Source organism: Strongylocentrotus purpuratus, unplaced genomic scaffold (assembly GCF_000002235.5).
Source record: "Strongylocentrotus purpuratus isolate Spur 01 unplaced genomic scaffold, Spur_5.0 spur5_scaffold_14, whole genome shotgun sequence".
Taxonomy (NCBI): Eukaryota; Metazoa; Echinodermata; class Echinoidea; order Camarodonta; family Strongylocentrotidae; genus Strongylocentrotus; species Strongylocentrotus purpuratus.
This window is the reverse complement of record NW_022145599.1, coordinates 20,767,655-20,782,409: the sequence shown is the minus strand read 5'-3', so window position 1 is coordinate 20,782,409 and position 14,755 is coordinate 20,767,655. Positions and strand designations below refer to the sequence as shown.

The following is a 14,755-nucleotide window of genomic DNA, read 5'->3' as shown; positions in this document are numbered from 1 at the left end:
GTGCCTTTTTAAATCTCTAGTAAGTTCCCCTGTTCAGGTACGAGAAGCGCCTCTTTTCACTTTTGATAAACACCCCTTCACCTCTGATCATTGGCCTATTCAAATCTGAGAGAATCCCCTTTTGCTTTGACAAGTTCCCCTTTTCCTTTGTAAAAAGTGCCCCTTCCCCTTTTAATAACTACCTCTTTTTAACTTGGATAAGCGCACCTTATATTTTCACATGTGCCCCCTTTCCTTTTCCTTTCCTTATGATAAGTGCCCCCATTTAAAAAAGAGCCCCTTTCCCTTCTCATAAATTCCCCTTTTCATCTATGAAAATAGTTCCTTTTCATTCTCATAAGTGCTCCTTTTCATATCTTGTAAATTACCCTATTCAATTCTAAGAGATACTCGTTTTACTTTGACAAGTACCGGCCCTTCCCCTCCTGTTAAGTGCAGATGCCCCTTTATTTTGACACGTCCCCCTTTTCCTTCCAAATAAATGCTCTTTTCCCTTCTTATAAGTGCCCCTTCCCATTCTCATAATTACCCCTTTTCATCTTTGATGATTGCCCCTATCAAAATCTGATCGGTGCCCCTTTTCTTTCAACAAATGCACATTTCCCTTTATCTTTAGTGTACCTTTTTCATTCTCATAAGTGCCTCTTTTCATGTATGGCCATTGCCCCTTTCAACGCTCAAAATACACGGGGGCGGTGGGCGATTCTCCCCCGCCGTGAGCTCCATAATCGCCCCCGTCAGGTTGCTCACGGGGGCGACTGCAAAATTAAAAATCGCCCCCGTGGAATTATAAAATAAAGATTATCTTTTCTGATATAACTTTAACACAATATTGAGTATCAATTTTCAAACCTTAAACCAATGAAATGGAACTTAGATGGCGCCATCTCTCCCATCTCTATGAGTATTACCAAAACCAAAAAAACGGAAGCTCGCACTGTATTGTGCGGCCGTCAGCAGTGGCTATACTGCGCCGGTAATACAGGTTTTCACGCTTACGCCCAATATCTGCAGGAGCTGAAGACGATCACGCAAAGACTGAAATATGCAGAAGTTTTTCGTTGTGAAAAGTGTGAATTCTCTGAAATCTTGCGATTCTAAAAGACCAGTAAATCAATATCGAGAAGAAGAACAAGACCAAAGATGTTCCAGGGGCGGATCTAGGCGGTTGAGGGGGTTTAACCAACCCTCCTACCCCCCCTCCCCCTTGGGCTGTCAAGTGAAAATGTGATGTGCATAGAAAAATGCCATCAATATTGTGTCCAGACCTACACAGTATAGATGTCAGTAGATGCCAGGAAAGCATCACTTACGGGGGTTCAAAATAGCACCAAAAAATGCTCCGCATGTTAGAAGATGTCAGGAAAAGATCACTGTCTTACGGGGGTTCAAAATAGCAACAACAAAAATCGCCTCGCCGCTACGCGGCTCATGAACGATCCCGTGAACGATAAATGATAATGATAAAAAACAAGGAATTTAGGAGATTCATGGGTACCAATTCAATGGAAATTTGTATTAAAATAAGAGCCCCCGTCAGCACTAAAAGAGCCCCCGTGAGAAGGTTCACGGGGGCTCTTTTTTGGGGGAAAGAGCCCCCGTGGACAAAAATTTAATTTGAGCCCTGGCCCCTTTTCAGGTTCGATAAGTGCCCATTTTCATCTGTGATAATTAACCTATCCCTTTTCATAAATGCCCCTATTCAAATCTGATGGTTGCCTCTTTTGTACTTTGACACGTGCTCCTTTTATATTCTAATAAGTGTCTTACCCCTTCGACTTTCCTCTCATCATTAAACGTGCCCCTAATTTCAAGCGACTAAGAGCAATATCTCCAAAAGCTCGCTCGCTACGCTCGCTCACATTTATAGATGTTATAATTATATGTTACTTATCAAAGGTCTTTTCAGTTTGCTGTTATGAGAATGTGCTTATTTATAACCCGATGAGGATTGGTTTTTTCCTCTTTATAAGATTAAGATGTAGTTTTCGCACTGCGAGGACAGCACTAGCGGATATAAGCTGCAGTTTGAATCTTGACTAAAAAACAATATTAAAACTAAATGTTTTTAACACGAGAATGGGACTTTGGAGGGGGTGCATGGGGCTCTCATTTCTGAAAATTTCATTCAAGCTTTCGACCGATATCAAAATATTGGATTTGGAGCTGTATATTGGTGCTGTAAAAAAAGTATATGGGATGTAAGGGTCACTTTCCCATCACGCAGTGAAGTTGGCCCGATTGATTGGGGAAAACACACATCATGTGTTTCTTGTTTGCAAAATAAAGGCCGAATTTCAGCTTCCATAAATCTCGAAGATTAAAAAACACAAACATGAATGTAATTAAACGTATGTCCTGTTTGTTGTTCTATAACGACTGAGTAGGCTACTACTACTACTAATAATATATATGCTTTAGCTATATTAGCTAGGCTAATCATCTTTAATTATGGATCCTAGCTCAAGAAGAAGAAATAGTTGATCTGCACTTGTAGGCTATTATTATGCATCATCATTATCATCATCATTATCATTATCATGGCTTCATCATCATCATCATCATCATTATCATCATCATCATCATATCAACATCATCGTCATCATCATCATCATCATCATTCCCGTTTCTTCAATAATTTTAGCAAAATACATTTTCCTGCCCCCCCCCCCCCCGGCACAAAAAAAAGTACGACAGGCTGCTATTTGGGGGGAATTGATTCACTTTTGGTAAGTGTACTTGACAAAGTATATGCCTACTTCCTTCTTTTGGAGCTGGGGAAGCCTGGGCTGAAGCAACAATTTAGGAGGAAATGGATAGGCAAATATACTCCCCGCTCTATATGTGCCACATGCAACATCGGGAAAAGACAGATCAGCAATTTTCAATAAAATAGATTGGCCCATCATTGCCACATTCCTTTAAAAAAAAATTAATGTGGTTATTACGAAATGCTATTAAAGTAAATTTTAGAAGTGTTCTCATTTATTTAATTAAAACAACTCTCTGGGTGGAAAACTGCTGTCGCGGTGAAATAGTTTGAAAAGAAAACAAAAATTATAAATTTCCGGTAGAGCCTTGCCATGTGTCACCTTTCTGATGGCAAACTCTAAACTCTAGACTGTAAAACCCCGATACCATTTCGCTGCTTCTCAAACAAATATCGATTGGCCATATAAACACACGGCATTGAGTCATATTTTGTGGGTTCAGCATCGCACGCCACGTCAACTCAGCCATCTTTCGAACTTGACAGACGAAACCGGCAAATCATCATGAATGTCTTTCGATTAGTTGGGGATCTGTCCCATCTTTTGGCAATAATTATGCTTTTAAAGAAGATATGGTCATCAAGGTCCTGTGCAGGTAAGAAATTATCGCTTACATTGTCTTGGATATTAAATGAAGTGCCTTGATCTGATTAAATGACGGTTTCAAATCGCCGCTAGTTGCTCCATAGCGAATGTGTGTTGTGTGTTGTGTGTGCAGCTTCGAAGAAAACAAATTTGTTGTCAGAATACACTATTTTCTTGTGTTTGCAACTAAAATTCATTGTATTTCCCATTTGTAAATATCATTCATTTATCATAATACTATACTGATATAATTTTAATAAACAAAAGTGTTATTTGAGGTGAGAGGTTGTCGTGCAAAAACTGCAAATTGAATAGATCTAGTCTGATTACAAAATTTAGTCTTATCGGTTGGTAAGGAAGCCAGCTGATAGCTAGCGCGTAGCGGAGACATGTCGCCGCTACCCCGTCGGCGCGGGCGGTGAATGAAGGTGGCCTTTGCAATTGCGCTTGGCCGTCATCGGTTAACTTCAAGCTCTTTCGCCAGAGAGTTGGAGGAGGCACATCATCAGAATGCTGGGAGTCAAACATTTATGAAGATCGAAGATGGAGTTTATTAGATCTGTGTTCAAATTGAGATGATGTCTGAAGACTGATTTATATTTTTATTCAGGTTAACAATTGATAATTAATACTTTAATTTTAATTTAATACATTAATGTCAATAGACAAACCTACTGACTTACTGTTTTTTCAGGAAGCTGCGTACTATTACTATTAGCTTAGCTTTGACTCCTTTGAGCGGTTTTGAGCCTATCTTTTTGTACTTGTATACCAGATTTGAAAGCTCAAGTCAAAGTAACTTAAATAAATTAACCAAGGCCAAGGCCAGGGTCTATGGAAAAATGAAAAATAAATTCAGTAATCCAATTTTTCTCCTGTATTAGGTAGTAGAATTATGCCTTAATTCCATTCTTCACAAATATAAACTTAAATTTGATGTAGGTGAAGTACTTATTGAAGTAGATTGTTGCTCGCTGAAATTTGTACACCTGGCAATTTGGTGACCTGGCAACCTGGTGAGTTTGGGTCCATACATGTAATTTAGGGTATTGAATGATAATTCTTTACACAAGAAATTAAAGGGAAAACAAAAATCAGATTCATGAAGGAAAGAGCACAATGCAATAGGGTAGAATGTTTCACTTATGTGTGTGTGTGTGTGTGTGTGTGTTTGGGGGAGCGGGGTGTCTTCCATGGCTGTGTGAAGGACCTAAGCGTAAGGGTGAATAATTAGATATTTAACATCCTTGAGAATATCAAAAATACACAGATGCGCTTGAATGTAAAACCTCTTTCTGGACTAAAGATTCAATTTCAAGTACAAGTACATTGTACTGTTTCATTCAATTATTCCCAGAACATATTTGTTTCAAAGAAAATGGAACCAGATGTGAGATTATGTAAATTTGTAATGATGATTAATGAGAGGGGAGAGTAAGATAGAAAGGTATGATGATATATTTATTTAGAAAGTATGTCCAATGGGTGTACTTTAAATGATAGGAAGAATTTTATTTTTAAATTGGTGTATAAAAACTGACCAGCAGCACAGGTTGAAGTGGTCACTTTACAATTAGAATAAAACAGTTTATATAAATAAATATATGTTAACAATGATATAAACATAGAATGTATGAAAGAATTACATGTGTTGTCACTTGTGTATAATATGAACAAAATGAGCAAAAATACAAAGCATTATAAATTATGAAAGAAGGCCAACATGAAGAGATAAGGAAAGAGAAAAGAATATACACAGGGAGATTACTATGGGGGGGGGGGGGGGGGGGAGAGAGAGAGAGAAGGGAGAAAGGGAGAGAGAGGGTGGGGATGAGGTAGAATGATTGGAACACTAATAGGTGAGAAAGAGAGCTGAGAGAGAGAGAGATGGAGAGAAAGTAGGTGGTAGACTGAAAAGTGCATTCAATATTCACATAATACATATAGTAATGTTGCTAAACAGTGCAATGGAAATTCAAACATGTATAAAACAATTGCTTGAATGTACAAACTGTATGCATTGCGTTCATTCATATTTTAACGTTAAGAGGAACCAAAATTAGGCAAAGAGATGATGATTTTTATTCTCCTTTTTTTTTTTAGGAAGGGAGGGGGGGGGGTGGGAGGTTTGAAACGATCACTGATCAATTTCGCAAACAATTGGTAAATTTGTCGCTTTCATCAAAGCCTGTTGTAAATTTTGTATTTGTCTGCAGGTATCTCGGGCAAGTCCCAGCTTCTCTTTGCGCTGGTGTTCACCACCCGCTATCTGGATCTATTCACTAGCTTTATCTCTGTCTACAATACGTCCATGAAAGTCATCTATATACTCTGTGCCTATGCTACCGTTTACCTGATTTACGTCAAGTTCAAGGCTACTTACGACCACAACCACGACACCTTCAGGGCCGAGTTCCTGGTCGTTCCCGTCGGAGGACTGGCCTTCCTCGTCAATCACGACTTCACCCCGCTTGAGGTACATGAAATTTGTAATGTGTTTTGTAACCTTAGAAGAGCAGTAACAGATTGAAATGTACCATTGGAAGTTAAATTGAATGTGTGTTCTTTATGTATTGTGATACTAACTAGAGAAATAAAAATCTTTTTTTGCTGTTTTTCTTTAGAAATCTAGATAGAAAGCATAACAGACACCTCTAGAGAAGTTATAATCCATACAGCTTGAATTATTTTTTTCTTTTTCTATTTTGTTTCTTGCACTGAATGATAAGTTGCTACGCATCCATGATATGGGACATAATCTTTCTGAACTACTTTCCGTCTACAGTCTGGCCTTTTTGATGAGTTGCAACTCTTATCAAGTACATGTGTTGTATCACTTCACTTGACCACTTCAACAAACTAAAAACTTACCTAGAGCCTTCTGTATACCCAAGGGTTGGCCATGGTCCGTTAAAATTTAAGTGCATGGGATATCACAATTTTTACTTACTGAAATGTGTAATAGCATGGTTCAATCCAAGCTGATTTTGAACTGGTTCATCCCCTCATTTCCACAGATCCTATGGACGTTCTCCATCTATCTCGAGTCGGTGGCCATCATGCCGCAGCTCTTCATGATCAGTAAGACCGGAGAGGCTGAATCCATCACCAGCCACTACCTCTTCTGTCTAGGGGGTTACAGGGCACTCTACATCATCAACTGGCTCTACCGCTTTTATTCCGAGGGATTCTTTGATCTCATCGCCATTGTCGCAGGCTGTGTACAGACAATACTCTACTGCGATTTCTTCTACTTGTACATTACAAAAGGTAAGGTTCGAGATGCTGCGCAGGCTACCACAGAAATATTTATTTTCACACTTGTATATGTATGGGTAACCTTGATTATCTTTTTAATCATGTATTGGTAAAGGTAAAGACTATGAAAACATAATCTTTTATCTGAAATGTTGGCAAATTTGTAACATTTAAGCAAAATACCAGCTTTCAATTAACATTTTTAGTAGACTAGTTAAAACACTTTTATGGGCAAACACACTCACAGAAGTTAACTTTGGGATAACTTTGGTTGGAGGTATTGGTATGATTAACACTTTTCCCCTTAAAATCTTGAATCCCTAGGTGAGTATTTGAATGTCTTGCATAGTTTGGGGTAGATGATTTTTATTCTTCTAACGATATAACTCTGGCTCCACACAAACTTTCTTGGAAGGGGGACATGATTGAACACTTACAGTCTGCATGCATGAGCCCTATGTTAAATTTTCAAAATGTTGGGGGTTCATGCTTTGGTTTGGGTGTCTCGGGTGCCTGTTAGTGTCAAGCCTTGGATAATTTTATTGATGCCTTTAAAACATATTGAGATGAATTTCATCTTGCTGCAAATGGATATTGATACTCCTTGAAACATTCTCCATCAAAATGATAACAATCCTATTTTAACACATTGAATTTTTTTGCATGTTTTTTTCTATTGCAGTTATCTATGGACAGAAGCTCTCATTACCAGCATAAGGAAGCCATTCTCTTCCAACTGTACATGTACATGCAGATGACAATGTCGTAGTGATGTATAAAATTGCTCCTGTCTCACATAGAGAGCAGACATTCTCTTTTCCAACTGGAGTGTACTTGCCATATCACATGAATGTGACCTGACTTGCGAGAGAGGGAGGACTTGCATATGATAAAAGTAGAGGTTTGACTGTTAAAAATAAAATTCAATTTAGTGCCCACCCAGAATCTGACCCAGCCCAAAAATATAGATGGGCTGAGAGGGAGTTGTCCCCTAAACACCTGCAAAAGCCACTATCGGTGAAAAGCAGACCAATGTTAAATATAAATAATGTCAATTGAATGAAATGCACATATTTCTCAGTACAACGCAATTCCTCATTGGCAATTGTCTTCCCTTTCTCGCAAGCCATGTCACTAGCATGTGATACTATTGGTAAATTAAAAGTCATAATTTGTATCTATCATGTCATTTGTATTTTTGCTTTTGTTTTTCATACTCCAAATTAAATTTTTGTTGTATTTTACATAATAGTTTTACACTAATTTTTGCAGCTTGGATTTGATTTCAAATCTTGCAAACAGTGCACAAACATTGTGCAAGTCAAGTTAATCAGACTACTGCTTTATTTTAGAACTTGATGAAATATAGGTGCGATAGATTATGGTTTTATGTTTAGTTTCTCATGATTTTTTTTCTCATTTGTTTATCTTTTTTTGAAGATTTAGATATTAGATTATCAAATTATTGAAAAGCATCAGTTATTTGGGATGAAAACACATGACTTAACATTTATGTATAATGTGGCCAAAAATGGGAATATCCAATTATTTAATTGCTAATTTTCACACTTGGTCGCTGTCTTGGTAATTGGAAAGGAGAATTAATTAGACTTTTCAAGCTTTCGGCATACAGGTTCCAGTGTACTTAAGCATACAGGTTCCGGTGTAATTGAGTTTGAGCTATGACGTGTTCATTCTAGCTTTCCAAAGTCAGGAGGGTTACTTGGAGTCTTGGACTTCACTTCTCATTCTATTATATGTTTTTCGTTTTCTTTTAAATTGAGGGTATTGAGAACTTTTCTCACTTTATGTAGAGTCAATGCCTTTATGGCCTTTCACTAGCCAATATCAAATCCATCAAAATGAGAATGTCACAATATATTATGTTACAATCAAATCTCTATCGACTATCATGAATAACCAGAATTGGTCACAAACTAAAATAGAAAGAATAGATAAAAATAGATAAAACTATTTTTTTTTAGAGGCTTACTACTGGAGAAAGTGGATGTTAAATTCTTCAATTATTACTGTCACTTTTTATTTTTGTTTTTTAATTTGTTCTTACTTTTCATGGACAATGTATAATTTTTGTGGTAGGTTAATTTCACATCGGCATGTACATGTAAATGCATTCAAATAGTAACCCGATATGTATATGTACATGCACTTGTATTTTTTCCTAAATAAAACACTCTTGTGCATCCATGTACTCTTGTCCATGTTGTATTTCAAATTAGAGCCAGATAGTTATCTTTTTTTCTTTACTGTTGTACATAGTAAACTCCTTTGATCTCGGCTCTCAAGAGAACTCATTTTTTTGTGTATATAAACTTGCATCTACTACTGTGGTTTAAAGCTAATTTATCGTTGTTTAGTGTATGAAAGCGGCCAAGTGGAAGGCCTTTGTATCCTCTTCCAAATTTGCATGATTTTGTCTCGTCGTATTTCTTTGTGATATCTTTTTTGTTTGCTCTCTCTCTCATACCTAATTATGAAATTGCATATTCAGTTAACTTCAAGACTTAAGAAAACAAACATTCAAAAGTCAAAACCCTATTGAAATTGCTACCAGTCAGCAACCCATAGTATGTAAGCTTTAAAGAGTGTATCATTTCAAGAAATACTTTCATAGATCTACAGGAATTTATTTTATCATGTTTGATGTGTGAAACATGTATATCCTTCCCAACCCCTTTTGCATAGCTTGTTCTTGACTAAAACAATAACGTGATTAAACTTTTAAACATATATTTTCCAAGCATGATGAACAAAGAAATGACATGCAAGTGTGCATGCTTTTGTGGTACGATTTACATATGTGCATGTCAGACAGTTATACATTTACTAAAAAGAATTTGTTTCTTATAACTTGTTTATGCTTTTAAAACAGTGCCTTTTTAAGAATCTAGTGTTTACCGACATCGAATGGTAGGGTATTGCTATGTCTGGAAAACTTATCCCAAAAGAAATATGATAAAAAAGGAAATGGATTCCTTTTAAACAAAAGATCAAAAGTTATTTATTTATTCTTTCTAAAGAATAATTTCATTTACCTGGTGCTTAGACATCGTATGTACCGTAATTGTCCTTGCTTTGTTCTGAAGAAAACGAGCAGAAATGTTCTAACAAGTGTGTACTAATGACATTTGTCTGCCCCACATTTATTGGTTGCGTACATAGAGCTTATTATATACCTGTAAGGTTGAGTATGACTTACATTGTTTGCAATCATTTTCTTAGGATATCCGAGTCAATAAAAGCTGAATGGATGCACAACTCTTGTGTCAGATATTTTGTATTGTCGTTTTCACAGTGTTATGGATGTGAATTGTTCATTAATTACCTAACAGTTTATTTCTTGTTGAAAACTCATTTCACAAACTCATACTTACAAGCTACCAGTAATCTTCTTTTAAGTCATTAATTCCTAGTCTATTAAGAAAGGCACATTTCTCTTTGAATAACTTGAGGCCCTATAATAGGCCTATTCTTGGACGTGGTATTTGTAGATTTGCTCTAAGTAGATTTATGAATTATGAATGTGTTGAAATTTTACACAGTGGTGTATTCAGTCTCTTATGGAAGCCAGCATACAACCCCCTTGTTAGAAGGCACAAGAAAAAGAAAAACGATTTGCAAGGGGCAGCCCCAAATTTTCTCCCCCCTTCTTCATCAAATTAAACAGTGTAGATTGGTGATTTCCTAGAAAATAAAATGAGAGTTTTCATCAACACGTTGATCATATATTTATATACATATCACTTCACATATTAACAGAATATTTGATGCAAATATGTACTTTAATGGCAGATTAAAGAAAATGCATATGATTTTATCGACGAATGCACTTCTGTAAAGAATTCAATGGGAAGAAAATAGAAATTCACGATATTTTTGTACTCGACAATCGGGACAAAATTGCCATTTTGATCTTCGCAAAGCTATAAAGACTAGAGATCTCATATTTCAAAATATCATGACTCTCTATTCAAATCTTATTTAAAACTTTCGCCACTCTGCATCTTTTGTTTTTTTCTTGTTTCATACGAATGAACTTATGACAATGGTTGGATTACCCTTTAATTAATTTAAACAAAGGGACATAATTGACACATTATATTATATCATAAACACAGCCATGATCCCAACATTTTCCAAAAGCAAGCAGGGGCGGTTATGAGCCGACAGAATGTTCCCAAATTACATCCAAAACACATAATTTGTGTGATTTTCCAACAGCCTGTTTCAAAAAATGAGTTTGCCGACAGGATTGTTTAAAGATACTATGTCCCTTTTGCAGCCAACATCAAATTCTGTAGAACTTTGCTGGAATTATGAATATGTCATACATGTCCTATCTGTGAAATTTAAACGTTAGCAGTGTTCTAGTATTCAAATTATACAAGGAAACCCGTTTACTTTCTAGACTTCCCTGTCAGACACTATTGGGTGACTGACTGACATCTTTTTTTCTTTTGTAACAACATACTTAAAATGGCCCGTAACGGGTACATGAGCATTTGTATATATCAATAACACACTACTTTTAATGGCCAAAATTAAACTGATTGAATCCTTGTGCAGCACAAAATGTACGACCATACAGTAAAAGGGTCTGAAAATTAGAATATTACATAGGTGATTGCAATCACTTAAGTCGATTCGACAACTAATTGTCATTATTTTCCCACTAAAAACCATTTTTAAGACCTTTCGTTTTGAGGGAAGTTCTAAAGAAGTAACGTCTTTCAAAGCTGTCGGAATTTAACTTTTCATTTTTTGTTGGCCTGCAAATGGGACATAGTACGTTTAAAAGAAGTATTACTTCCTCACTCCTTTTCTTGCAACGCCTCTGCTCGATAAAATAATTTCCACTATCATCTTCATTTATGGAATTCGCAGTCGTTTTAGGTGAACTCTGGCCTTTGTAATTCATTCATCATCATCGCGGCTATCTTTTATTGGATGTATGGAGTAAACTTGGCGTTCGTCCGTTGGTTGAAACGCAGATAGAGCAAATAACAATACCTGCTATGCAAACTTGTAAGATAAAGCTCATGTTTGCTCGTCTTGGCCTTCATTCAAGACCCCCATTGGTAGGCTGACTACCATAATTCTGATTCTCAGGCCTGATAATTACCCGATTTAAATCGGTTTCCCTCTCAATAACCATTTTTTTTTTCTTCCCGATGTTGTCCCTATTTTCCCAATTTCCCCTCATTTTCTCTATTTTTCCCTATTTCTTCCTATTTTTCCCTATTTCTTCCTATTTTCCCCCATTTTCTTAGTCAAAAGGGGGAATGTCGTTAGAGGCCACCCCCGAATCCTCTTTCTTTTTTTTTCTCAAGGGGTGCGTGGTTGAGGGGGACCCCCCCCCCTTTTTGTAGTGCTTACTATCACCTTTGTACTCTACTCGAGATATCAAATCTTGAAGTAATTCAGAGAAGTTAATAAAATCAAGAAGGAATATTGTATACCCGTTTCAATTTGTTTTCATTATCTTGCGGATTCTGTCGGTTCTTGCAAACAAAAGAAGAAACTACTTGATCCTGTAAGTCGTTATGATCTTGCGGAGGCTTTAATACAAATTTCCATGAAGTCATGAAAAACTGCAGTGCATGTAGGAACCATGGAGGTCGAAACGGCTGCCCCATTGAGAAAATAACCAGTACAATGAGCATAAGCTTTTTATTTATGGAGCCCCCCCCCCCCCCTCTCCTGAGCATTGGAGTGCAATAATATTAACGAAGATATTGCCGCTGAAAATAATTTCTGCTGGAAAATCGAGCCATTTTTCTTCTCGTACTCCTTCCCCTCCCCTACTGGCAAACCTGTATTTTAGCAGAATACGGGAGGAAACATCACAATCAAGTAAAATACATTGGCTTTGTGGGTCATATTTAATCCCTATACTCTGCATATTTAATCCCTATACTCTGAATTTTGGCACATGAATTCAAAGTACGACTTATTATTATCTGCTCCAATCTTAATTCCTTAATCCAATTTTCTATAATAATGGGGATTACAGAAGGTCACGCCCTGAATACTCAATAACAATGTTTACAATCATAAATGACTCATTTTTGTAATATGGTTACGGTGACAAATGAATATGTTAGGCCTTAATTTTGAAAGCAAAACAAAATTACTAGCTCCTTTAGTTTAATGATAAAAATAATAGTTACCGTCTCTAGGCGTTTTACAGACTATTACCCCGATCATTGAATTCATTCACACACAATTGCACCATGTCCACTCCCGGGTGACTATAGTATCAGTCCCGTTAGGGCATTATGATATGGTAATTACTCAAACAAAGGCTACCAGGTCCCCATTATTTTCTCTCCTGCACTCTTAAAAATAGGTGGTCAAAAAATGACCACGTCGTGGTCGTTTTTAAAGGTGCATTATGGTTGACTACCAAAACGTGGTTAAAAACGACCACGACGTGGTCATTTTTTGACCACCTATTTTTAAGAGTGTGCATGGGTATGGAGTGGCAATGCATAGATTAATGCTTTGACAAAAGACGGAGCCTAGATTTTGAATTGAAAGGCAGAAATTAAACAACTTAACCTATTCTACTAACAAGAAATAATAGGATCACATATCCTTGTCATTGAGGAGGACACTGCCAATGAGGCGATGTTGGGGTGCGGGAAGGGCCCCTATATATCATCTTCTTTTCTCGTCTTTCCATCCAATCTCTTTCCCGTTGTCCCCTGCTCTGTCTGCAAATCACATCACAGCTATATGGTAATGCAGCTTTCCAGGCACATAACGCGCCCATGCTATAGATCTAACTATTTGTAATAGAGTTAATAAATGTGGTAAATTGATTCGAATTCATACCTTTTAACTAATTGAAACGACACGTCCTCACTTTTCGATTGGAAATGTTCAAATTAATACACAGCTGACGCTGTAACCCAATTGTATCGAATCTTTTACATCTAGATAAATATATTTGATGCGCCTCAGAAATGGATAACAGAAACCAGATCGAAGTTCATCTCCCTTTTGACGAATGGTTCAAGCTACCTCGATTGACCTTAATGATCTCAAAGGTCGTTCCCATGTGTGGCGAAGTTTTACAGTGATTTCGAGCCAGTATTCTAACTTATAGGACAAAACTTGTTAGAGTTATTCATTTACGTCCTGATCCTGATCCGTGGTGTGTACACGTCGAGCTATTTCTTGGGCAGTATATCTTTAATTGATTGAGGCGTGTTGGTAAGTATAATATCGTGTCATTCTATTACGTTATAATGAACATTATGAATGGTACATAATATATACGAAGTATTATAATGATTGTGTATCCGCTGTGAGGCTGTACAAATCAAGTGTAACTGATACAAAGATTTTGTAGATAATGATGTAGTAAATATAGTATCACACGATCAGCTAGAAACTACATGCACCGTCTTTCTGAGGAGATCAAGTAAAGTGCGCTATTGTTATTACGATGGTAATATATAATATACGAGTATATAATATACGATTACAATGTGACTCGTGGCGAAATGAGAACATATATATTGAGGTAACTACATGTGTATTATGGGTATGTGCAGGTTAGGAGGCGTGGCTCTAATCGTTTGTATTTTATTTCTCAACCATGACTTGTGTTTGCGTTTGCTTTGAGGTCAATTTATTTGGAAAATGTCTATGTTTCTGTGACCCCCATGAACGCGTGCATGGTTTCTGCTGATTCCTGATCTTTTCGTATAGTATTCAAATCTTTGAGAGAATTGGGGGAAATTAGATTGTAAAGTCGTATATGTAAAACTCTTTTATGCCTCTGAATGCATTGTGATTTGTATCGTATTTAAATAATTTAATTAAAAAAATATCGGTATTCAAATATAGCGCATGGCATTCATATTATAACCCCCTCTCTCTCTCTCTCTCTCTCTCTCTCTCTCTCTCTCTCTCTCTCTCCCTCCCTCCCTCCTCTCTCCCCCTTTCTATCTCTCTCTTTTTGATGTAGCCTTCGTATCCCTGACGATGAACTGCTCACTCCCATGCCTGCTTTCGGCCTTGGTCGTAATCCTGGTCGCCTTTGACTTCGTTCAGGGTGAGATGAAACCAACAAAATTTGCAAAAGGTAAGAAATCGACGAGAAAGCATAT

The 14,755-nt window shown here is 36.9% G+C and overlaps 2 protein-coding genes across 2 annotated transcripts in view; both read left to right on the top strand.

Annotated features, from left to right (window-relative positions):
* Positions 1 to 3,219: 3,219 nt before the first annotated feature.
* On the top strand, positions 3,220 to 9,893 carry LOC115923536 (ER lumen protein-retaining receptor 2). Its single transcript, XM_030984447.1, has 4 exons — positions 3,220 to 3,366; positions 5,573 to 5,832; positions 6,374 to 6,626; positions 7,297 to 9,893. Exons 1-4 carry the CDS (start codon positions 3,276 to 3,278, stop codon positions 7,329 to 7,331), a joined length of 639 nt encoding a protein of 212 aa, XP_030840307.1. The 5' UTR covers positions 3,220 to 3,275; the 3' UTR covers positions 7,332 to 9,893.
* A 3,778-nt stretch (positions 9,894 to 13,671) lies between these two features.
* The window catches only part of LOC115923535, a 5,776-nt gene continuing 4,692 nt past the window's right edge, over positions 13,672 to 14,755 (top strand). The window contains exons 1-2 of the mRNA XM_030984445.1: positions 13,672 to 13,853; positions 14,614 to 14,730. Coding sequence (XP_030840305.1) covers positions 14,631 to 14,730 — 100 coding nt within the window. The 5' untranslated portion in view covers positions 13,672 to 13,853; positions 14,614 to 14,630. The remainder of the gene's footprint in view (positions 13,854 to 14,613; positions 14,731 to 14,755) is intronic.

What these genes read in the sequence shown, in the direction of transcription:
- LOC115923536 (XM_030984447.1), top strand. Translation starts at nt 3,276, where the DNA reads ATGAATGTCTTTCGATTAGTTGGGGATCTGTCCCATCTTTTGGCAATA. An exon ending in GTCATCAAGGTCCTGTGCAG is followed by an intron (nt 3,367 to 5,572) that starts GTAAGAAATTAT and finishes ATTTGTCTGCAG; the next exon opens with GTATCTCGGGCAAGTCCCAG. An exon ending in CTACTTGTACATTACAAAAG is followed by an intron (nt 6,627 to 7,296) that starts GTAAGGTTCGAG and finishes TTTCTATTGCAG; the next exon opens with TTATCTATGGACAGAAGCTC.